This window comes from Chlorocebus sabaeus, chromosome 24 (genome assembly GCF_047675955.1).
Source record: "Chlorocebus sabaeus isolate Y175 chromosome 24, mChlSab1.0.hap1, whole genome shotgun sequence".
Classification (NCBI taxonomy): Eukaryota; Metazoa; Chordata; class Mammalia; order Primates; family Cercopithecidae; genus Chlorocebus; species Chlorocebus sabaeus.
This window is the reverse complement of record NC_132927.1, coordinates 31,488,884-31,515,028: the sequence shown is the minus strand read 5'-3', so window position 1 is coordinate 31,515,028 and position 26,145 is coordinate 31,488,884. Positions and strand designations below refer to the sequence as shown.

The following is a 26,145-nucleotide window of genomic DNA, read 5'->3' as shown; positions in this document are numbered from 1 at the left end:
AGCCTTTCTCGATGCTGTTCCCCATTTCTCCACTAAAACTCCTGCTTTTCTTAACTCCACACTGAACCAACCTGAAATACTTTTTGGCCCAGAATGCCAACAAGAATCGAAGAAAAGATGCTTTACAAAAGTAACAAATATAAAAGCAAATTCTGTTATCCCTTTTATCTCCATTCTTATATATATAAAAAAAAAACTCCCCAAAATACCAGTTGTAAAGTCCTTGAAAACAAAGGGAGTACAATGGCAGTATGATTTAGGGCACACTGGGCAGTATCGGTCACTAGCAAAATTATTATACTTATTGGGAGTAGTAATCCCAAATTGTGTTCATGGCCCTTCGAATCCTTTAGCAACGGATTTTCTCCCAATATCAATGGACTTCATAATTATAGATTCCCAAACCTGCTATCTCTTCTTCCTAGTCAAATTATATTTGCTCTAGTGTTAAACTAAATACTGCTAATTTGTCAGTTTATCCCAATGTAAGACAGCCAAAATAACTGTAAGGAGAGATATCTTTGCAGTCATCTCACTCTTCACATTACTTTATCCCTCCATGGTTAACTGACATTTTGATATTGATAATTCAAGCCAAGGCTACCTGCCTTGTAGATTGGGGGCTACTTTGACAACAGAGTCCAATAGTATTGTAGATAGCTAACACCTGTCCTTGCAGAGAAGTGAAACAAAAAGCTAACAACATTCCGCAGTCCAAAAATATCTTAACAAATTAGTTTCTACTTTCTCATTTCTAAAAGCTTTCATCAATCATCTAGTTAACATAAGGGAGGATTAAACACTGAATGTTCCTCTGAAAGGTAACCATTTTGCTTTCTTAAAAGGAGGTAGCTATCAAACCAAAAAACTGGCAGCATTTGGCATTCTTGACATTTTAATTAGAGCAGAAATAAACTTCTAAATATTTTATTTCTAAGCAAAACAGAGCTCCAGCATAAATCCTGTTTGTCTGAGAAATTCACAATACATTTTAGAAATCCAATGGATACATTCAAAATGTTATCTAATAAATAACAAGGTCAGGTCTACCCTAAATCTAAGAATCTGGTTTAAACATAAGGTGCCAAAAAACTACTAGGACTTTTTTGGTGGTTATAAACAGTAATATTTAAGCAACACAGTCACACTGCTTTAAACTTAGTTGCAGAGATCTACAATTTATTATTATTTTCAGTGTTAGAGCTAGAGGGTAAATTTTTCAAAGATGGCACTCAACTCCACTTATTTACCTGTCAACAAATACAGAACTGAACTGTTAGCCATAAGCACTTTACAAATAGACTCGGGAAACTATGCAGTAGACAATGACATAGCTTAACCAGACTCTGAAAAACAGATACATATTTTGATTCACACTTGTACAAAGAGAACAGTCATGTCTGCATGACTTAAGGTTCTCTAAACACAACTGTTTTATGTTTTAGACCCCTAGAGTGTGCCAGTTTACCACATCAGGGAGGAATCAAGGGATGTGCTCCTTCTAAAGAACCAAGGGCAAGTGGGGGGGGGTGGCTACAGGGAAAGCTCTGGGCAGAAGAGCTGCCTCAGGTTTTTGTGGGAATGAAAATTACCTGTTGCAATTAAGCAATGCCTAGGGTTTATCTAGTTTGAGGTTCAAAACAAAGGAGAGAATTATTTCCTTCCTCAAGCTCTTCACAAAGCAATATGCACATCTCATAATCAAATCTCAAGTAGTACAAAGAGATAATCAATTATCTAAAAATTTAATTTACATACATGTTGGCCTGGATTAAAAACAAAAAAGTTAGTTTCCATAAATAGCAGACTTCAGTGCTGTATGACCCAATGACTAAAAATAAAACCAGGAAGTTTTTACTGAAAGCTCAAGGATAAAAATGAACACTGGTTGGCTATTGAACTCCACATCTGACAATAATTACTGACAGTTTAAAAATGTATATCCAAAATATAACCTCAAGAGGAACAGGTTTATTTGTCCGACAGAGTAGCTCAAAATGCTGAGGCATTATTTGTTTGGATTATGATGGGTTATTCTCAAAGTTTATTTATTTAGAAGGGGAAAGTGATTATAGAAAAATACTTGAAATAATTTGCCAATGAAGTTGCAGATTCTAACAATAATCCACATCTTAGATTTTTAAGTGTGTAGTTTCATAATTTAAACAAATTCTGTCAAAGAGCTATTCAATATACTTTATCACTTTAACTTTCCATGAAAACCAAATAAAAATCACATCTGAATGATTTACTTCTATGCTTTTATCTGATTGTATACATATGATGTACTACACATCCAAGTACAAGAGGCAGTTATCTTCTCTGAGAGGTGCAAGAGTTGTTCTTTCATGAATGCCCTCTAATAGTGAAACCAGCAATTTTTATATATGCATTCATGTGCATATATATGTACTTCAAAAAGCAAAGCGTCATCTCTTCGTCCATTGTTAACTTAATGGTAAGACTGCAATAGAAAAAAGAAAAAGTCAACTTCTAGATTTTGCAAATGGAGTTTATTAACTCCTTACTGTGGCTTAAAGTAAATTTATTGCTTAATAAATCCAAACAGCGAGTCACATCACTTACTCTGGCGTACACTTTGCAAAACAAATATTTTTAGATAATATATATAACAAGAAATTACACTAATGCAAGGAGGAAGTTTTGGGGGTACTTTAAAGATTTCCTTTATAGCTGGAGTGGATGTTTGACTAATCTAATCAGAGATCTGACTAGTTATTTGTGTATTAAGAGTTAACAGATTTTTTTTTCCTGGTCTTGCACGGTGGCTCAGTAATCCCAGCATTTTGGGAGGCTGAAGCGGGCGGATCACTTGAGGTCAGGAGTTCAAGACCAGCCTGGCCAACATGGTGAAACTCCATCTCTACTAAAAATTAAAAAATGAGTCAGTGTGGTGGTGCACGCCTGTAATCCCAGCTACTCAAGAGAACTGCTTGAACCTGGGAGGCAGATATTGCAGCGAACCAAGAGACTGCACCACTGCACTGCTGCCTGGATGACAGAGCAAGACTGTCTCAAAAAAAAAAAAAAAAAAAAAAAAAACCAGTTAACAGACTTTTTTTCCTAAGGAAAATCTTCTGCGTTTGGATACTCGCTTGGTTTACCTCACAGGGGAAATGGAGTACTTTTCCATTTGGTTATATGACCAAGGCAGGCTCCTCAACTAAGATGTTAACCCTACTCTGGCTTGTCTGACAGTAAAGCATAAAGCATTACATGTAACTGACAATAAAGAATAGGGGTATAATCTTGAGCTCGAGAATTGCTTGAAAGATGGGCAACATTACCTACTCACTGGCTTGGATTCTCTAAAAATCTACCTCTATCAAGCTAGACAGGTAGAGACTGCTTTTACTGAACTGTACTTTGGTGTGATGCTATGAAACGATACTGAGAAATAATAATAATAAAACAAAAAGCCCAGTGAATCTCAGAGTTTAACTAAAGGATGCTATTGAGGGACACTGCTTACTACATTACAAAGTCTTTGGGGATCTTTGGAAAATTTTTCTTTCTAGCACAAGGAATACTTAAAATACTGCTTTCATCCTTTTAAATGCTTTACCTGAAGGTTTGAAATTTACTCATTTAATATACACACACCCTCTTTTAAAAACTTAAAAGCCTTCTTAATCTTCCATCCAAAACTGGGGAGAAACAATCTTTCAGTTGTGCTATGTACAATTAGTACACTTTAAATAACAAATTGAACACTCACATGGGGGCCACCAGGCATCGGTGGAGCACCAGAAGGTCCTGAAGGCACTTGGAAAGGATTACTGGGAGTAGGATAGAGTCCTGGTGTGGGATACGATCCTGTAGGGGCAGGATATGGTGCTGGTGGTCCCCAGGCTCCTGGTGGAACGGTGCCCCATGGAACAGGTGGTGCTGCCCCAGGGGCTTGGGGAGGAGGAGGAGCGGGATATGGCCCTGGAGATGGATATGGCATATTAGGGGTAGGATACTGCCCTCCCATTCCTGGCGCCCAAGGTCCAGAAGACATGGATCCCCATGGACCTAAAGGACCAGCTGCAGCTGGATCTGTGGGTGCACCATATGGTCTGGGTAGCTCTGGAAAGGGCATATTTGGTGTAGGATATGGCCCTGTGGGGCCAGGGCCTGGCACTGTTGGGGCTGGATAAGGACCACCGGGTGGGGGGCATGATGGTCCAGAAGGAGGAAAGGGTGCTGGGGGTCCTGGAGGTGGTCCAGTGGGAGGCACGGAGGGATACATTCCTGTTGGTGCTGGTCCAAAAGGCACAGTGGAGGGCGTTGCACTTGGTGGGAGTCCAGATGGCACCGAAGGTGGAGCACTCGGATTATTCCAAGGGCTGGAGCCTGGCCAGCCTTGAGGAGGTTGGCCAGGTTTTGTATTGCTCACAGCAGAGGTTTTGGCAGGGGAGTGTTCAGGTAGTGCATCTGCCAACTGGAACACAAAACAGATAACATCTTATCTATCTTATCAAGAGAAAAGTTATACCAAACACCATTATAAACCCACAAAGAACAGTAACCTACAGGGCCAGGGATTATAAACCTCAAGAACATCTTCAAAAGCTAAGCTAGTCATTTAAAACATACTCGATTTAACATAAAACTTGAGGTGTTACTTTGAATATCAACTTTACAGTACAAGTTCTTCAGAGAAGCTCGTTTTCTAAATACAACTAATCATATTGTGCTTCATTTCTCTGCTGTATTAATATAACAAAGTACAGTAATTAAGAAGATAGAACTAACATTTAAGGTATGGATTTGAATCCTGGCTTAACCTCAAAGGAGCTACATACTCTTGAGATAGAGCTTCTTCAGTTTCAAAAACTATTTTAGGGTTAACTTGAGGCTTAAATATGATAGTTCATGTAGTACACTTAACACAGTGCCTGGTATATAATAATTTCCAATAAATGTTGGCTACTAATACTATCAGGGTAAAAGAGAATAGAAGTAACATCTTAAATTTTCATTTAAGGATTCATAAAGAAATATAGGAAACATTTCCAAACATGCTATTATCTCAGTAAACTAAGGCAAATCACCTATCAAAATCCCTCTCCTACCCCCAAAGCCAAGAATCACAAAAAGCATCTCTTTTATTTATTTATAAACAGAGTCTCACTCTATCGCCCAGGCAGTAGTGCAATGGCACGATCATGGCTCACTGCAGCCTGGAAATCGTGGGGTCAAGGGATCCTCCCAAGTAGCTAGGACTACAGGTGCACACCACTGCGCCTGGTTAAAGCATCTCTTTTAAGTGAAAAGATTTACGAAGGCCAGTTAGGACCACGTTGTTTTTCTTAAGAGATGAAAAACTTATCACAGATAAACTCATCAACTTACCGAAAATTCATCAGACATTTTCCTAAAAGAAGAAAAGAAATGAAGGAAGAAAAAGTTCAAAATCAGTGTTCACCATTTCTTAAATATTCCTTAAGGAACTTTCTATGCATACATTATTATTACTTAAACAGAATCTTAATCATTTATGTAATGTGTTTTTCTTTACATAGGAAAGTTTTCCATAATAGTTCATACAGCTCTATCAACTTCATCCCTCTTAATGACTGCACATCATACAAAAATGATTTGCAATTTAATTTACATTCTTTTTGTAGCAGTATAAGTTGTTTTAGGTATGACACAGTGAACATCTCTGAACACATCTTTGTGATAATCTATCACTGGGAAAAAGCACTGGACATGGAATTTAGAGTCAACAGATAAATTTATCTAAAATCCATTTGAAAAGTCCATGCCAATTTAGTCACTCATTTCTCTAACTCCTCTTTTACCATTGGATATTACTAAATTTATTGTTTATAATGACAATAGGTATTAAAAAGTAGCATCTTATTTTAACTTACACTTCCTTGTCTTTTTTTTTGGAGACAGGGTCTCATTCTGTCACCCCCGCTGGAGTGCAGTGGCGAGATCACAGCTCACTGCAACCTTGACCTCCTGGGCTCAAGTCATCTTCTTGCCTCAGTCTCCCTAACAGCCGGTACTACAGGTGTGTGCCATCATGCCCAGCAAATTTCTTAAAATTAAAAATTTTTTTTGTAGAGACAGGTGTCTCACTATGTTGCCCAGACCTGGTCTCAAACTCTTGGGCTCAAGGAACCCTCCTGCCTCAGCCTCCCAAGGTATTGGGATTATAGGCATGAGCCACTGTGTGTACCCCCAAATTTAAATTTGTTCATGTCCTGCAGTACTTTTACCAATTTTTAAATTGAAGTATAATTAGCACTCAACAAAATGCAGAGATCTTACGTGTTCAGATTAACAAGCTCTGATAACTGTATATACCCCTGTAACCACCCCAAGATACAGAACATTTCTCACTCCAGAAAGTTTACTCATGCTCTTTTCCAATCAACTGCCATGCCACATGACAGTCAATTTTTGACTTAATTTTGCTGGTTCTTTGACTTTATATAAATAAAAGACTGTATGTACTCTTTGCCTTTGATCATTTTACTACTCAGTAGCACGTCTTTTTCTCTCACTGTTTTGTAAGATACTAAGGAGACTAGCTCTCATATATGAGATTAACATTTTTTGGCCGGGTACGGTGGCTCATGCCTGTAATCCCAGCACTTTGGGAGGCCAAGGCGTGGATCATGAGCTCAGGAGATGGAGACCATCCTGGCTAACATGGTGAAACCTCGCCTCTACTAAAAATACAAAAAAAAATTAGCTGGGTAAGGTGGCAGGCGCCTGCAGTCCCAGCTACTCGGGAGGCTGAGGCAGGAGAACGGCATGAACCCGGGAGGCGGAGCTTGCAGTGGACCAAGATTGCACCACTGCACTCCAGCCTGGGAGACAGAGCCAGACTTCTGTCTTCAAAAAAAAAAAAAAAAAATTTTTCTCCCAAATTCATTTTATCTGTAGATCTCTTAAATGGCATATTCTGGTAATACAAAAGTTTTAAATTTCATGTCATCAAATCTATCAATCTTTTCCTATATGTGGCTTCTGGATTTTATGATATATTTACAAAGGCCTTCCCCACTCTGCCTTGCTTTCATATAGTATTTTCATGGTTTAACTTGTTTAAAATCTTTGAATTCTTCCAAACAATAATTATCAACTATCTATCTTTTCTCAACTAATTGGACAAGCTACCTTTACTACACTCTACTGCTGCCATTTATAACTAGTATTTATCCAATATTTACCATGGAACATGGTACATGGTGGTGCACTGTGTACCACCTCACTTGGTAGCTCCAGATCCTTATGATACAAATTTTATTTTCACCCCCAAACAGCTGGAGAAGAGGAAGCTTGGCAAGTTAACTTGTTTAAGGTCCCAGAGCTAATGACAAGGAGAGAAGCAGTTCAAACCCAGTATGACTCCAGAGCTTAGGCCCTTAACAAGCAGGCTATACGGCCTCCTTCATTTCCAACTGATATTGTGGACTTTCTTCTTTTATTTTTGAGACAGAGTCTTGCTTTGTTCCCCGGCCAGAGCATCATAAGCTCATTGCAGACTCTACCTTCTGGGCTCAATCGATCCTGCCCAGCTAGTTTTTTGTAGAGACAGGGTTTCACCATGTTGCCAGGCTGGTCTTGAACTCCAGAGCTCAAGTGATCTGCCTGCCTTGGACTCCCAAAGTGTTGGGATTACAGGCGTGAGCCACTGCGCCAGGCTGACTTTATTCTTTTCTACTGGTCTGCAACTGTACCATTCCATTTTAATTACAAAAGCTTTATAATATATTTTAAATAAACATTAATGTGAGTCACCCTACTGTCTTCCCCCCCACCCCAGATTTTCCTACCTATTTTTTCCATTTCGTTAAAAAAAAATCTGTTAGCATTCTGGTTGGAAATGTATTAAATTTACAGATGAATCTGGGGAACATTTACTTAAAATGTTGAATCATCTCATTCAAGAACAAGGTATAGTGGTCCCTCAGTACCTGAGGGAGATTGGTTCTAGGACCCCCGCAGATACTCAAATCCCAGGATGCTCAAGTACCTGATATAAAATGGTGTGGTATTTGCATATAACCCATGCACATCCTCCTGTATAAATCATCTCTATATTATTTATAACACTTAAAAGTGTGAGTACTATATAATTATATTAACTTATATTTTTTATTGTGTTTCCCTCAAGTATTTTTTCTTTTTTTTTGAGACAGGGTCTCACTCTGTTGCTCAAGTTGGAGTGCAACAGCATGATCTCAGCTCACTGCAACCTCCATCTCCTTGGTTCAAGAGATTCTCCTGCCTCAGCCTCCTGTGTAACTGAGATTATAGGCAAGCGCCACCATACCCGGTTAATTTTTCTTATTTTTAAGAGATAGGGTTTCACCACGTTGGCCAGGTTACTCTTCAACTCCTGGCCTCAAGTGATCCGCCCACCTCGGCCTCCCAAAGTGCTCGGATTACAGGCGAAAACCACCTCACCCGGCTCCCTGAATATTTTCTACCCGCAAATGCAGACAGAGGACTGTTTAGTTCCCGTCCTTTTCATGTAGATCATTTTCTTGATCAGATCTCATATATACATTTCTTTTAAGGGATTTCTGTTAAACTTTTTCCTGTGGTTGCAAATAGGCTCTTTTCTTCCACTGTACTTTCTAATTGATCGTTCAAATATGGGACAGCGTTTTAAATTTTAGTCTACAGCAGGTCCTCAAAAGACGTTTCATTCAACTTTGTTTTGTTATAATGTTGATGAGAAGAAAAAAAAAGTCTCAGCTGAGGTCACTGTCTGTGTGAAGCTAGCTCATTCTCCCATCTTTATGGGTCTTCTCCAAGTACTCCAGTTTCCTCCCATATCCCAAAGATGCACATGAATGGATGTGTCTACACGGCCCAGTTTCCATGGGTGGGGGTGTGGGCGAGAGCACCCTGCACTGGGATGGCATCCAGTTCAGGGCTGGTTCCCATCTTGGGCTCTGAATTGCCAGGAAAGGCTCCAGCCATTGAGACCCTGAACTGGAATAGGGAGGCAAATAATTATCTTTTTATTAATCTTTCTCAAATGTATACACAGCTCACATTCATTTCAATTTTTTTTTTTGAGACAAGGTCTTGCTCTGTCACCCAGGCTGGAGTGCAGTGGTGTGATCACAGTTCACTGCAACCTCGACCTCCCACGCTCAAGTGATCCTCCCACCTTAGCCTTTGAATAGCTGGGACCACAGGCATGCACCACCACAACCAGCTAATTTTTAAAATTTTTAGCAGAAATCTTTTTTTTTTTTTGAGATGGAGTCTCGCTCTGTCGCCAGGCTGGAGCGCAGTGGTGTGATCTCGGCTCACTGCAACCTCTGCCTCCTCGGTTCAGGCGATTCTCGTGCCTCAGCCTCCTGAGTAGCGGGAACTACAGGTGCATGCCACTACGCCCAGCTAATTTTTGTACTTTTAGTAGAGACGGGGTTTCACCATGTTGACAAGGATGGTCTCGATCTCTTGACCTTGTGATCCGCCCGCCTTGGCCTCCCAAAGTGCTGGGATTACAGGTGTGAGCCACTGTGCCCAGCCCATTTAAATGTTTAATACTAGAAGTGTTTTGGGTTTTATTTAAAAGTTTAGTGATGTTTTTATGACCAGAAATATGCCATAGGAATTTAACTCTTCTTTATATTAATTAACCTAGGGTAGGAAGCAACATTACTGAATTATTCTTCAAAGTTTCTCACTTGATTCTCTGGGATTTCCAGATTTAAAAAATATGCCATTTGAAAAAAATAACTTTCCTTCTCTAATAATTATGCATATTTTCTCTTTTGCACCTGCTAGGACTTAAATAATGAAATGTTAAGTAGTGATAGTGGGCACAGCAGTCTTGTTCCAACTCTCCTGGGAATGCTTCTAATGTTTAAGTATGATTCCCATTTTTAGTTTGAGATTTTAAAAAATTACATTAAGTTTTTAATTTATGCCTATGCTATTATTTATTTATTCCTATTTTGTTAGTTAATAAAGAAAGCAAGAAGACACTAAATTCCCTCAAAAGACTTTTCAGTCTCTAATGAATGGATCTCATGGTTTTTCTCCTTTGACCTATCAATACAGTATTAATATAGAGTCACCTTTGTATTCTTATATTCCTAGCATCTTACTACTTTTTTTTCTAGACAGAGTTTCGTTCTTGTTGCCCAGGCTGGAGTGCAATGGCGCAATCTTGGCTCCCCGCAACCTCTGCCTCCTGGGTGCAAGTGATTCTCCTGCCTCAGCCTCCCGAGTAGCTGGGATTACAGGTATGCGCCACCATGCCCGGCTGATTTTTTGTATTTTTTGTAGAGACAGGGTTTTCCCATGTTGGTCAAGCTGATCTTGAACTCCTGACCTCAGGTGATCCGCCCGCCTTGGCCTCCCAAAGTGTTGGGATTACAGGCGTGAGCCACTGCGCCTGGCCCCTTAGCATCTTATTTCTAATTATGATTTGGTCATCATGAGGAATGAAAGGACAAGAACATGAAGGACAAGAACCCAAGCCTATCCCAACTGCTATATCCTTTTTATTCAGAATATTAAAAAACACATACAACCCATTTCCATGTTACGGTTTAACATCAATCATATCACACAATAAAATTTTTACGACTAACAGTGTAGAAAATATACGGTAAGTTGTAAGACTAACATGCTTTTTAAACAGGGTTAGCCTTTCTGAAATAGAAAATGATTCTGTATCAAAGTTCATATTAATTCTGGAGTTGAGAATCAAAGTGAACCAAATGGTCTTGACTGTTCAGGTTTTCAGAATTACACAGTTACCTGGTCACAGAATTACATAAATTATTCTACAAGTTAATAATATTCAACTGATTCACAATACTACTTCAAAATTTTAAAGTTCGAAAGATAGGGGAGGTGCTAGAATCTCATGATTAAAAAACGAAGCCCTAAGCATAGGAATTAATAACAAGTTCTGTTCCATGGCACTGTCTTAGTAAAGTAACCAGTTCTCCATTACTAGAATAATCAGCGTTCATGTTAGGGTAATCCCCCCTCATCCATGGTTTTAGTTACCTGAGGTCCGAAAGTATTAAATGGAAAATTCCAGAAATAAACAATTAGTAAGTTTTGTTTTTGGGATGGAGTCTCGTTCTGCCATCCAGGCTAAAGTGCAGTGATGTGATCTCGACTCACTGCAACCTCAGCCTCCCAGATTTAAGTGATTCTCCTACCTGAGTCTCCAGAGTAGCTGGGATTACAGGCACATGACACCACGCCCAGCTAATTTTTAATTTTTGGTAGAGATGGGGTTTCATCATGTTGGCCAGCTGGTCTCGAACTCCTAGCTTCAAGTAATCCGCCTGCCTCGGTCTCCCAAAGTGCTGGGATTACAGGCATGAACCACTGCACCTGGCCAATTCTTAAGTAAATGGGGCAAGAGCATGTTCTGAGTAGCAAAATGAAAGTTTGCACCCTCCTGCCTAGGACATGAATCATCCCTTTGTCCAGTGTATCCATGCTGTATATGCTATCAGCCCATCTTTGTTATTAGATATAAAAAACACGGCACACTTAGGCTTCCGCAGTGTATGGACTTCAGTTTCAGGGATTCATTGGGGAGTCTTGCAATGTGTTCCCCTAGGATAAGGGGGAACAACTGTAATTGGAAGCATTCCAATTTGCTCTTTGGAGAATACTTTCATTAGAAAAGGTGAAAAACAGAGTTGGACATGAATGTTTCAATATGAGGAAAGTTGCAGAACGTAAAAAGTTTAGGTTTTCTAAAAAGCTATTCTAAGCCGCGCTTAGTCGTGTGCACCTGTAATCCCAGCTTCTCAGGAGGATGAGGTGGGAAGACCGCTTGAGGCCAGTGGTTAAAGACCAGCCTGGGCAATATAGTGAGACTCTGTCTCAAAAAGAAAAATAAATAAAAATATAAAGCTATTTCAAAATATCTGATTCACTGCTGATTATTAAGATGAGGCCAATGTAACCTTGAACTCATAAAAAAAATGTATACTCAAGAAAGGCTTTCATTTTTTTTTTTCCTTTTTGGAATAATCTAAAGCGATCATTTCCAAAACTTTGTTACCATTTTATAGCATCGTCCGATCCACCCATCGTCTGAAAAATAATAATTTTTATTCTCTGAGCAGCAAGAATAGTAATTTTAAAACAGTACAAAATTTCTTTTGACATACACTAGAAAAGTAAAACATAACATTTTGGAAACTCTCAATTCAATCATGGGTCAGGGAGGAGGGTGGTTAAGAAAGTTGAACTCCATGAATTACTAGTGGAGTTCATGGATATTTCACAGAGCCTTCAAATTGTGACAGAGTAATAAACAGTATGGGACTACACAGTGATGAAACCCAGACATCAATCCTTTTGATGGTATCTTTTGACAAAAATAAACTTCTCAATAAGAGACCATTTTCCATCTGTAGAAGTTATAGCTCCTGCCCACTGCACAGAAAATAGTAACACACTTAATCTATAAAGTGCTATATACATGTTAGATATTTATTAGGCGAAATTAAATAAAATCAAAATTTTTGGGTTGATTTGTTTAGTATGCAGGGGATGATATGTATCATACTGAAAATATAAATTAATGGCTGGGCACAGTGTCTCAAGCCTGTAATCCTGGCACTTTGGGAGGCCCAGGGGGGTGTATCACGTGAGATCAGGAGTTCAAGACCAGCCTTGCCAACATGGTGAAACCCCATCTCAACCAAAAATACAAAAAATTAGCTGGGCACGGTGGCAGGCACCTGTAATCCCAGCTACTTCGGTAGGCTGAGGCAGGAGAATCGCTTGAACCCAGGAGGCGTAACTTGCAGTGAGTGACTGTCTCCAAAAATAAAAAGTTATAAATTAGAATACATGCTAGTTTTCAGCATTGGCTCATTTATCTGATTATGTTCCATTTTTTACATTTGGGCAACTCAAAAACGGGGGTTTTGAAATGCTCAAAAATCTGAAACTTTTTGAGTGCCAATATGCCGCTCAAAGAAAATGCTCATTAGAGCATTCTGGATTTCGGATGCTCAACTGGTGTAATATAAAAAAAAAAAATCCAAAATCTGAAACACTTCTGGTTCCAAGCATTTGGGATAAGGGATATGCAACCTGCAATATTTCTTGGCATTTAGTTATATATTTATTGGAACATATGTGCCAAACAATGTGTTGGGCTATAGAGAAATTATAGTATTACATGGAGATTCCTGAGATGTGCTGTTTTTTGCAGTCCATAAGGACCACAAGGAAAGAGCTGGGAGTAGAGGGCGGTGACATGGGTCCTAGGGAAAGAAGAGCAGTTGGTGTAAAAATTGGGAGAATCTGTGAGGAGGTATAAGCAGTTCAGATAGGTTAGAACATAGCAAGGGAAGGGGAAAGTCTTAGCAGAGAGACCTTAGACGAGGGTTTGAATTATTTCAGTAAGAGTCGGCTCATCTGAATTAACCTGAACTATAAAGAACAGGCCATACTGTTTGTAAAAAGCACGCAGTTAAAAACAAAAAACAAAAAACAACCAGACCAGTAATGCTGCGATGAACTAAATTGGACTCTGTCCAATCAAGTGCCTAAAATAGTGCTTGGGTGGAAAACAAGTACCAAATTCTCTTTCCCTTGTATGTGGACATCTAGCTTATAGGTAAAAGAGTAAACGCTAAAGTATGACCATCCAGCTACAACTGCAGCTCTTCACTGGTTGGACTGGCCAGAGTTGACAAGTCCAACTCTCCAAACTTGAGGCAAAGGGAGATCAGAATCGTACCCACATCATAGATTTGCTCTAAGACTTTATAATAAGCAAATCTCTTAGTCACTGCCTGGAATATAGCAAAACCTCAACAAATATTAGCTTTTACGATGCCTACTTTTAGGTCCATAAATCTTTATCTGCCCTTCTCAATCCAGAGACTTCTGAAAAAATAAACTTTCCCAAGTTTGGCACAAATCTTACATGGTGGCAAAATGTGACCTGAAGCTATTTATAGTTTCTATTCGCCCCCACTTAGAATGAATGCTCACATCTATTGCTGCAAATATTAATGTTGGATGATGCGGTGCCCCATTCTGCTGGGGGTGTTATCTCTCGTCTAACATGTCGTCTTTCTAGAAAGATGAAGATAAAATCCAAGTATTTTTGAATTCAAAACACACTAGCTTCAAAAGTTTCAGCTAAGAGACTGGGGATGGATATTACCCATTCCTCCTGGAGAGAGGAAAAGAACATTCCAATATTTGCAATTCACTCCAAGCTTCTGAAGCAAACTCGCTTTGCATTGTGGGCTCAGAGATGCCAGCATGAAAAATTTCTATTCTTCCCTCAAAGAACACCAGTGAACAAAGAACTTACGAAATATTTCTGAAGGCTACCTTTGCCTGTAATGAGGGTTCGTTTTCAAAACAGACCTTTACAACCCCCAGGTGTGTATTTCTCTAGTAGTAAAACTAAAAAAAATTTTTTCGGTCGAGCGAGTCCGGCTTCATGCTTTAACACTGCAATCTTTACCTATTAAAAGCTGTACTCTTGCTTTTCAAGGTAAAGAGGAAAACGGTCCCCCTATATATAAGCTATCGTAGGTATGTGCTCTTCAGTCCTAAAAAAGGAGATCCCTAAATTCTGCCCTTCTCGTGGTTTGCCCTGGGTATTCATCTAACGTATCCGTGGGCAATTCCTCTAGTGAGTCATAACCAGAGCGTTGTCACACTGCGGATTAACAAGCGCCCGAGATTCCTGTAATAATCTTTTCAGGCTTTTCCCTTTTTATTAGAAATTAATGAATGGGTGCAATAGGGTGGGGGTAGAGGGGAAATCGGGGCCAAGAGGCGCGAGGCCGGCAGCCCTTTAGGGACGCACGAACAAAGGGAGTCCGGGATCAACCGGAGCGAACCGGCCTCCGAGCGGGTCGCGCCCGCCGGGAAAGGGTGGGGGAGGGGCCGGCCCGCGCCCGCCCCGCCCCGCAGCCAGGCCTGACGTCAGGCGCCCAGAAACCCGTCGGGCGCGACGTCAGCGGCCTCCTACACCTTCTCCCTGGGGGGCGATCCCCAGGCAGCCCGCAGCGTGGAGGAAGGCGACCGAGAGAAACGCTTAGCCCCGGTCCCAGGCAGGCGACCACGGCCCGAGCACTGGACGTGACTCGATGCACCTCAGTTACCGCGCCCGCTTCCCGCTTGGCCGCGCCCGCGGGCTCCGCAACCCCAGCCCCCCGATTCCCCTTCACGACTCCCACTAGTACCGAAGCAGCCTCACCCGGCAATATCCGAGACCGCAGTAGGGTCTAGAAGCGGCGATGGGTCCGAGGGACTGGGCCCTGAAGAAGCGGGCGCAACCTGACTGACGGCAGGGAAAGCAGCGGCGGCAACAGCACCAGCAGCGCGCGGCTCCTCCTGGCGCCGGAACAGGAAGCGCCGAGCGCACCGCCTCCGCCCGCTCTCCCCCTCCCCTCAGGCCGCGCCGCGTGCGCCTCCCGCAGGCCCCTGGCGGTACTGCGGCCCGCCAGACGCAGGGGGATGGGCTCCACCTGGCGCCGGCCCCGGGCCGCTTTCCCCTGATGGGCGGGCTGAAAGCTCCCAGAGTTTCCGGAGTTCCGAGGACTCAGAGGAAACGCCAGTGGTCGCCGGTGTTCACGGCATACCGGCGGAAATTGCTAACTTGTCTTGAGTTGCTTGAGGGCTGATTCTGGATTCCCTTTGCTCAGCGGTTTTTACAGCTAGGCCTCGAAGGAGGCTGGGTATGGACGCGGTCTGATTTCTGCCTGACCAAACGATTCAGATCCTCGGGCCAAAAGTGGGGAGAGGGAAAAGATTAATACAGGAAAGAGAAAACCTTTGCAAATAGCTTAACAAATTGATGTTTGCTGTCTTTGCTGAATTTTCCTCATCAATGCCTCTTCTCCTATGTTCTTTTTTGTGGTTTTTGAGACGAGGCATCTGTCACCCAGACTGGAGTGCAGTGGCGCGACTCGGCTCACTGCAACCTCTGCCTGCTGGTCTCAAGCTATCCTCCCATCTTAGCCTCCTAGTAGCTGGGACTACAGGCGTTTGTCACCACACCCGCTGATTTTTGTGTTTTTAGTAGAAATGGGGTCTCACCTTGCTAGCCTCAAGCGATCCGCCCTCTTCGGCCTCCCAAAGTGCTGGTATTACAGGCGTGAGCCACCGCGCCCAGCCGCGATCTTCATTTCTGAATAAACATTACCTCCTGTGTCAGGCACAGATGACATGACCCCAGTCAAGGAACCTACTAACTAGCAATAAAGATGTCGTGATAATTATATGGTGTGCAAAATAGATACATATGTGCAATATATGTATTTTTTGAGACAGAGTCTCGCTCTGTTGCCAGGCTGGAGTGCAGTGGTGCGGCGCGATCTCAGCTCACTGCAACCTCCGCTTCCCGGGTTCAAACGATTCTCCTGCCTCAGCCTCCCAAGTAGCTGGGACTACAGGCACGCTCTACGTTGCCCAGCTAATTTAGAGACGAGGTTTCACCATGTTGGCCAGGATGGTCTCGATCTCTTGACCTTGTGATCCGCCTGCCTCGGCCTCCCAAAGTGCTGGGATTACAGACGTGAGCCACTGCGCCCGGCCAATATACATTTTTTTTAACATATAAAAATATCCTAAAAGCATATGATGCACTTGCATCTTGCTTTGTGTAAGGCATTAGTGAGTCAGGGGGTGGCCATTTAAAACTGTGAACTTGTTTAAAGGAAGACATCCCTGGATGTATTCCACAGCAAACACAATTCTCACGCTGAAAAAGGGGCAACAGAGGAACTTAAAATATCTAAGCCCAGAGTCTTATTTTTGGATAAGGGCACACAGGCGTATGGAAAATTACACGACTAGTGTGGACCTAGCCTGTCCTCACTGGAGACAGTGAATAAGCAGTGCTTTGTGGAGCCATGGTGAAGCCTGAAGCAACAAGAAATCATCAATCCAGTCATGTTTGATTTGAAATTTGGTATCTTGCTCATCATAGGCTTTTTTTGGGCATCAATTCTGATTTTACAATATTGCACCAAAACATTGTCTTCCTTAGTCTATTAGTCAAATATTTGTGCCCAAGTGCCTCACCATACCCTAGTCCTGGCACTGTACCAGTAATGGATAGCCTCCAACTTTTCCTTGCCTGCAATCAGCCAGTAGCTGAGCACATTGGAGGGGTCTAGATCTACGCCATTCCTGTCCCTGCGGACTTGTCTACAGGGAACCTTTGCTTGGGAACTAAGTCCTCACCTAGCAGTTTGAAGGTGCACTGAAGTCCAAAGCCCCCCTACCCAATCCTTCCTTCCAGGTGTCAGACTTTCAGAGTGGTATGAAGAATTCCCCACCTTCTGCTCCCTTCTCCTTTATCTTTCTAGGTATTTCACTCCAAATAAATCTCTTGCACCTCTTGGCACCTGCTTCTGGAAGATCCAAACACAAAAAACTAAAAGGAGTGTATTATAAATTAGAAAATGTGTAAGAATGTGGATTTCTCTATCTTTTTCAGATTCTAAGTTGAATGTGTGAAGACATATGTTTTTAAAATAAAACACAAAGCCTTTGGATTTTACATAGGAAGTTTTAATTAAGAAGAAATGAAAATTTATCCAGATCAGTTTATTTGAACTTACATCCAAGAAGAAACATTCAACTTAAGGATTAGAAATAAAAGTGGCAATTGTCTACTTCTTTCGTGGTAAGGAATAAATCATACAAGCCTGATTGACAAGACTAATAGCTTTGTGAAAACTGCATATTTGAGTACATGTGAACTCATACTTGGCTTATATAGAATTTATCCAATTCTAGCAAAGTCAGCATAATTTAAGTAAACCTCCTTGAGTTTTACACCATGGCTCTCAAGTCTGAAAGCTTAGATTTGATTATAACCATGGCAAAAGTGATTATCTTTATTTTCTGAAAATGTAACCAACTTTTAAAATAAGTTAGGCAAACATCAGTTTTACACAGACCATATGAAGGGTAGCAGGAAACTGCAGTTGTTCCTCTAATTGCAGAGCCTAAACCATAAATTCAAATTGTACTGCTATCTCTACTGTTAAAACAAGTCAAGAAAGTATTTTACAGTCTAAGAGAAGTGAATGTAATTATGCAGGGTCCACTACAGAGATATTTTGAAAACCTATCATCACGTTAGTACTCAATGGCTGTACAGCAATTATTTTAAAGTATGCTCTCAGGGTCACCTCTTGCTGAAGAATTAACCTCCAGGAAGTCGAGTGACAAGTATCACCTACATTTTATAGGAAATAAAGGCAAAGAAGATTTAGACTGAGTAACCTGTTCAAAATTAGAAAGTAAATAAAAAAATAGACTTTGGCTTTATTTTAAAATCCCTTTCTATTGGGTTATATCCATTAATCTACATTTCAACTTCCAAGCCAATCTATTTTAAAAAGTTACCTCCATTTTGTGTCCAGTATCTTACTGTATTAGAATAGTACAGGTAGACTCTTGCACTGCTCATTTCTGGTAGGCCACTAATAAAGAAAAACCTTTGTGCTTTCTGTTCTTTCCTTAAAATACAAATGGAAAACGGACTTTTTTTCCTCTAAAGTAGAAACAGTAGTTTGCTTGGCTAAAAATCTTTTATTCACTTGGGCATTACATCACCTAACATTACACAGGCTATTTTACATTTAAACATTGTTTTCCTTGTGTTGTCTCCAGGAAACTCTTACAATTTTGTCTACTTTTCTGTGAAATTTGCTTTACCAAAATGAATGCGTAAGTTGTTAATTGGATTTTGATTATAGCTAAAAGTGACAAGAAATATTTTAATGAAAAGTAAAGTATAAGAGTTAGATCTCTGCCAGGCATGGTGGCTCATGCCTGTAATCCTAGCACTTTGGGAGGCCGAGGCGGGTGGTCACCTGAGGTCAGGAGTTCGAGACCAGCCTGGCCAACATGGTGAAACCCCGTCTCTGCTAAAAATACAAAAATTAGCCAGGCATGGTGGCACACGCCTGTCATCTCAGCTACTCAGGAGCTGAGGTAGGAGAATTGCTAGAACCTGGAAGGCAGAGGTTGCAGTGAACCGAGATTGCACCATTGCACTCCAGCCTGGGCCGACAACAGCGAGACTCTGTCTCAAAAAAAAAAAAAAAAAAAAAAAAAAAAAAAAAAAAAAAAGAGAGAGATCTCAAGGTTTTTGTTTCATAGGAAGGAAGCTCTCTATTGCGTGGATCTATAAAATGATCCAAACTTCAGAGACAGGAAACTGATAACTGGATTTATCTTCTTAATGGCTTTGGCTCATGAATAAATGATAATGGTTTATGTGTTTTTCTTATAAAAAGAAATGGAATTTGTGTACTGACAGGAGTCCTACTTGCCACATTTGTTCTACTTATTAAGGGATTTCTAATTACTAATACATTCTTTATATTATTTATAATAAGAAGTCAAAACTTTAACTGAAAGCCATTCTTTGACCACAGTTGGCCATTAGCTGAAATTCAGGAAAGAAGACAGGTTTGATCACCAAATCAATAAATCTAGCCACAGGCTGACTAAAAGCTTCCTTTAATCTTCTTCCTATTAGGTCTTCCTTTAAATTAAACCATTCCCTTCATGAATTATTTAAGTGAATGGCATGGTTATAGAAAGATCACATATAACTCTATACAGAAATGCTAAAGGAACCTTAAAGTCCATTCAGCATACTTCAGGAATTATACTATGAATCAAGATGCTGTAGGCTTCGGAAAAAATGGGAGTGGGAGTATGTCCTGTAAAGCTTCAGAGAAAAATAGAAAAGTCAAGTTTATTTCCTGATTAGCCCAGGATGATTCCCAAAGCGCAGTTAAGTGTCTGGTCCAGACTAGCTATTAGCAATTAAGTAGTTTCTTTTCACTGTCAAGGCTTTTCCCTGAGGTAATGCCTAAATTCCTAATTTTAATATTTGATCTTATTTCTCTTGGCTCCATCCTCTCTCACCAATAAGCTCTCCACATTTCCACCATGCTAAATACATTCTCAACTCTGGAATTTACACTTTTCAAATCTTCCCTTTGTTCAACAGAGTTACAAAATTTTAGACAAATTTATATATTCCCACATTGTTCCTCTTAAAATTTACTCATTTATATAGTGCAATCAATATACTGTTTACATTTTATATAGGTTAGTTTCTGAATACTGTATGTTCTTCCAAATGTATCCTCACAAGACACAGAGGAAGGGGGTAACCTTTCTGAATTCCAATTCCTTAATATTTTAAAAACAATTCTTACTCTTTTCTTTTCCCTTAAACAATTCCCTTCTCAAGTCTTTATATATCTACTTTCCAAACTTCTTTTCACTGTAGCAAATACCAAAGGAAAAATAAAAATCATTTCAGAGTCAATGAATCTCTTCCCTGCTCTCATTTATTAGATCATCTACTTCAAGGCTACATATGTGGCAGTACTTTTAAGTGTTAACAGCTGTTAATACCTTGAAGTTGAAAAAATAAAAAAAGCCAGAGAAAACATATCACAAGCAATCAGTTTGAATTATATGAAAAGGTACTTAGATCTTGACTTTCATATAAATACTAATTTTAACACTATAAAAGACAACATAATTATATATAATTTTTCTTTATAAAACTACCCCTTAACAGAATATTTGTAAGCTAGTCATCCCTTAGGTTTTTCTGTACTGATAAAAAGTTATTTTTAAAAGAAAAATATTTAAAATAATTGTTTCACAGAAACAGAAAATCTTATCAAATTCTGATAAAAAACTATAATCATGGGTAGTCTTACCACACTATTTTATTTCACCAAAGATGGATATTTAAGAAGTGGTATATTTGTTAATAAGATAAGCTTCTCAGTGATCTACAAAAGCGCCACAATAAAGATGAGGTAGTATGAGACTTTTCTAACCTTGTAAAAGGTAAATATCGTCTTTAGAAGAGATATTTATCCTGACATTGGTGTTATGATATCCTGAGCCTCATCACTGCTAAGAGAGGTGCCATTTTTGTAGCTACATCTCATTGAGACTAAGACAATCTTGAGATCACTGAGAAAAAAAAATGCTGAAAGATAACAGTAATAGAGATTTTTCTTATTTAATTTTGTAATAATTACTAAAAAATTATTTTAAAGCTATTATGGAAAAATGCCATTTTCATTTTAACAGAACTGCAAGATAGGGAAATGCTACTCACATAAAAGCAACAATAATGAAGAAATATTTGTTCTAACTTGGAAGTTTATGAGTCAAATTTCTTTCAATCCAGGTAGAAGCAGTTTCCTAATACAGCTAAACTAGCATGAAGAAATCCATTACATTAAAAATGTCAATTTGTACAAAGGGTTAGACAGCTCACCAGAAGAAACATTGTCTGTCTACATTTATTATTCATTGATTCTTTAAAAAAAGAAGTTAGATAGGATACCACTCCATTTATTTTTACTAGTTACCTTGGGATAAAGATGTTTCTAAAAACGTTGCCCTGTTTCTGGGACAGTAAATTTAAAATATCACCCCTTTTGTCCAGTACTGCTTTGTATGCCATAAGTCATGCAGCTGTCAAAAGGCCTTCCTTTTTTTGAAGCCACATTCAAGACTAAGTTAATTCTGAAGATAGGGATAATTATTTGGATCTTGTAGATCAAAAACAATATTAAGCTTCCTGAATACTGAGCTCCATGTTTATTTCTTGAATCTTTATTCAAGTTCAACTTAAAATAATAAAAAATACTTAGGTACTCTTTGGTTACCAGTGGAAATTTGTGGCTGCTTATACATTGCGGAATTTCCCCAAAGTAACAGCTCAGAGTTTCTATAAAAGGGCTAAGTAGAAGCAACAGTTCATAAGCTAATACAGAAAAACCCCACAATTACTTTAGCACTTCAGTAACTAATAGCTACTAATAGTGTTATCATTATTTTCAAAGCTTCCAATGAGAAAGGAACAAGATTTATGTTTTGAAGATGGTTTAGCTCTTGCAGGTTGAGAGAAAGACCTATTCAGAAATGACAAATGATCCGGCCACATTGTAGAAAAGTAAGTGCACCTCCAGAACATTATGTTTTCATTTGATTCTCATTGACCAGATTAATCAAATGTAGTAATCCCACTTTAGAGTTAATATTTAAAATAAAAACACATCAAGTTTGACTTGGTTTTGTTACCTTTAACATCCCTATTAGTAAGTTACAAAAGTCCATAACATTAGTATGAATGGTGAATTACAACATTCAGCTTTACTGAAGAATGTCAAACTCAATGAAAAGGGGGATGGGTAACTATATTTTACATATACTACTACTAATGGCATAGATTAACAAAATATTTCACATGTAGGAAGGGATGTAAGATTACTTTTTAAAGAAAAGTATGAAATATAAAATATTCAAATGTGTTTGCAATGCCTACCAAATTTCAAATATGCCTGGATCATGTGTAAATTAAGGAAAGAAAAAATGTAAGTATACAACCTACAAGGTAAAAACAAAAACCAAACACCTGGTTAAAAGTATCTATTTAAGCTCTAGTGTAAAACCTTAAACAATTTGTGTATCATTAAAAAAATGGATTTGTAAGTAAAATTTAGGGCAGAGATTTATTTTGGACACCACTGCCTTCACAGAAAAATTCAAAGTGGCATAATAAGAAAAACAAAATATTAAAAGAAAATATATATATCATTCCCATGCTCCTATCCTGTTACTAGCATTGCTGTTCTGGTGCATCAATCCTGAGTACTCTAACTTTTGATTTATAATGATATTCCTTCAGATATAATTTCATAGAAGAAGGAATTGGAAGGGCATCGATGCCATCATAAGTTGTACAGTTACAAATAACTGTTCTGCATATATGCTGCAGGGAAAAGGGGAAAGTCCGAATTAAAGGAGTGGACAGCAGTGGTTCAAAGAACATACAGGCGCTTGGGTCCTTATAATGTTCTAGGAGCCCAGTAATGTCAGGAGAATGAAAGACACAGGGGTCATGTGCATCAAAGCTAAAGTTGTGATTCCACTGTTCAATTCTAGCATGAAGAGAACGACTATAGCGTCTAAAACTAACAGAGAATAAATAGTCTTCCTGTGCTGAGTCTCGAAGTAAAAAGGTACCCTCTGGTTTTCCTTCCAGTAGTGCTTCGGCTGCATATTTATCCATTACTCCCCAGTAACATGGGTTGTTGTTGATCTGAAGGAGGTCTGGTACAAGACAGTGGACATAATCAATCTGCGTGTGGTATTTAGGAGGTGTTTCCAACTGCAGGATTTCATCATCCAATTCCCATTTGGGTTTGTTTCTTTTTCTGGAACTTGTGCAAAGTGTTAGAATTTCATCATCGGAATCCATATCACTATCTTCTATACTGTTATTTGAAACCAGGTTCATCACAGAGCCAGTCATAGGATCTTCTCTACACAAAGCATTGTCGGTGGTTATGACACAGGGCTGAACATTGGTATGTGAGAAACAGTTTATATTTTCTTCCATATTTCTTAGTTTTAGCTGACCATCCCTCAATTCAGTCTGAGACAAGTCTGTGCTTACCCATTCATCTGATTTGGAATTTATAGGAGCAGTGTGTCGTTTAATAAAATGCCACCTAAAAGCTAAATCTGATCGAGGTGGGAAAGGACACTTATCTAACATGAGTTCACTGATATGAATTTTCCTTTTAGATGGAAGCCCTGAAGAGTGCCGACTACTACAATTCTTTATTGGAAAACACTGCCCCACGGCATCTTGCAGTTTTTGTTTAAGAGATCGGCCTAAAAATCTATGCCCACAGGAATGATCTAAGTCCAACTCAATGGATGAACAGCTGTGCTTCCTTTCTCGGTTCCTTAAAGACACTTCAGTTTTCTCTATACCATTCACTGTTTCAGCATCTGAATAACTCTCACTCTTTTTTGACCAAGATAACTTCTTTCCACTCCACACATAACCATCTTTTCTGTCGGCACTTCTGCTCCGACTAGTCTTGGGCCTTACATCTACATTTTTACTATTATTTTCATTATTTTCTGCCATTTTAACAAATTATCCACAAATTCTAATGTTATAAATACTGCTTTTTCAATTTTTCCAGCAGAAAGTTTCTTCTGGGTACTTTCTGGATGTATCTAAAGAAAACAAAAAAAGTCATTAACCATTTGTCATCTACCTTGTCTACTTTACACATATTAAGCTTCAATTAGACACGAGGAAAAAGCACAGTTAGTACATGAAAAAGAGATGTTGGAAGGGAGTCCCAAGACACTTTGTTATCCCTTAAATAAAATGCTATATATTATATAATATACATAACTTAATAGTGCTATAGAGTGAAGAGTGAGTTCCTTTCTCATAGCTTATTTTCAGTGTGGATCAGAAAAAGCCAAGCCTCCTCTATCGACCATAATATATGCTCAAATGTGAATAGTTTCTAGTCTTGAAGTATATCTTAAGCTCATCTCTCCATACCATAGTTTTGTTATTTCACAGCAGACCAGTGAATTCTTTGTAGGAGACAGACACAAATCTATAAGCTGGTGTTTGAGAATTACTACCTTACATAGTTCCTTCACCTTCTTCTCCCTATTTCCTTCCCTACTGATTAAAATATGAACAATTTTAAGTTGTAAAGCTGTAAGAATTTATTAAATAAGCAATCACCATTGAACAGCAGAAATGCCCAGTAAGCATTCCCAATACAGTGTTTTAAACTCACTTCAATAATTGGTCAACTCTACCATTAGTCTAGGCAATTTTTAGAAAATATAAAATTGAATAAAAATTTGCCATTTTAAACACATACTCCTTTGTATTCTTGATCATTTGAAAACAAGCAGATAAATTTCTATAAGGCACTGCCTTTCCTCTGAAGTTGGTAAAACATACCAGAATTTGCAATGTAAAATACCAAGTTTCATGAAGACTTATGATAATGATTGTCTGTAAATAGAATTTACTTAAGTATTCTTATGTGGAATAAGATTTAGGGTTGCCGGGTGCAGTGGCTCACACCTATAAATACCAGCACTTTGGGAGGCCGAGGCGGGCAGATTACCTGAGGTCAAGAGTTCAAAACCAGCCTGGCCAACACAGTGAAACCCCATCTCTACTAAAAATACAAAAAATTAGCCAGGTGCAGTGGCACACAACTGTAATCCCAGCTACTCAGGAGGCTGAGGCAGGAGAATCGCTTGAACCCAGAAGGCGGAGGTCGTGGTAAACCAAGATGGCGCCACTGCACTCCAGCCTGGGGGACAGAAGTGAGACTTGTCTCAAAAAACAAACAAAACAGATTTAGGGTTAGCTGGGCACAGTGGCTCACATCTGTAATCCCAGCACTTTGGGAGGCTGAGGCGGGTGGATCATGAGATCAGGAGGTCGAGACCAGCCCGGCCAGCATGGTGAAACCCTGTCTCTACTAAAAATACAAAAATTAGCCAGGTACGGTGGTGGATGCCTGTAATCCCAGCTGCTTGGGAGGCTGAGGCAGGAGAATTGCTTGAACCCAGGAGGCAGAGGTTGCAGTGGGCTGAGATCACACCACTGCACTCCAGCCTGGGTGACAAAGCACGACTCCGTCTTGGGGGAAAAAAAAAAAAAAAGATTTAGGCCAGGAACTGGGGGAAGGGGTCCTATAATCTCAAATATTTTACAAATGAAAAATAAATTTTGTAACTAAAAAAAATAAATTTTGTAACTAAAAAAAAAAATCAGTCATACTCAACAGTCTGATATGATTGTCTATATCAGAGGAAAATTTAAAAATCCCAACAGTCAAGTAAATGTCTACAGACACTTGAACCCATTTTAAAAGTAGTGGGATTTTAAACAAGTATCTATATTAGAAAATATGATTGGCAAGTGTTTAAAAGTGTGACCTAATAATAAAGACTTGCTATATAAAGAATTCCATTTCTAAGGCCAGGTGCAGTGGTTCATGCCTGTAATCTCAGCCCTTTGGGAGGCTGAGGTGAGGGATCACCTCTGCTGAGGAGTCTGAGACCAGCCTGGGCAACATGGCGAAACCCTGTCTCTAACAAAAATACAAAAAAATTAGCTGGGTGTGGTGGCGCACGCCTGTGTTTTCAGCTACACAGGAGCCTGAAGTGGGAGGATCGCATGAGCCTGGGAGGCAGACGTTGCAGAGAGCCATGATCTTGTCACTGCACTACAGTCTGAGTGACAGAGTGAGACCCCAGTTCCAAAAAAAAAGCAAA

General features: G+C 39.5%; 2 protein-coding genes across 2 annotated transcripts; both read right to left on the bottom strand.

Annotated features, from left to right (window-relative positions):
- Positions 1-877: 877 nt before the first annotated feature.
- MAPK1IP1L (mitogen-activated protein kinase 1 interacting protein 1 like) lies at positions 878-15,373 on the bottom strand. The gene is made up of 4 exons (XM_007986747.3): positions 15,212-15,373; positions 5,362-5,383; positions 3,740-4,447; positions 878-2,464 (listed from the first exon to the last, which is right to left on the bottom strand). The coding sequence occupies exons 2-4, from the start codon at positions 5,377-5,379 to the stop codon at positions 2,453-2,455; spliced, it is 738 nt and encodes a 245-aa protein (XP_007984938.1). The 5' UTR covers positions 5,380-5,383; positions 15,212-15,373; the 3' UTR covers positions 878-2,452.
- A 7,156-nt stretch (positions 15,374-22,529) lies between these two features.
- Positions 22,530-24,054, bottom strand: SOCS4 (suppressor of cytokine signaling 4). The gene has a single exon (XM_073011000.1). It carries the CDS (start codon positions 23,963-23,965, stop codon positions 22,643-22,645), a length of 1,323 nt encoding a protein of 440 aa, XP_072867101.1. The 5' UTR covers positions 23,966-24,054; the 3' UTR covers positions 22,530-22,642.
- Between the last annotated feature and the right edge of the window lie 2,091 nt (positions 24,055-26,145).

Bases quoted from the DNA above. Each gene is read 5' to 3' on its own strand.
- SOCS4 (XM_073011000.1), bottom strand. From the start codon at position 23,965: ATGGCAGAAAATAATGAAAATAATAGTAAAAATGTAGATGTAAGGCCC.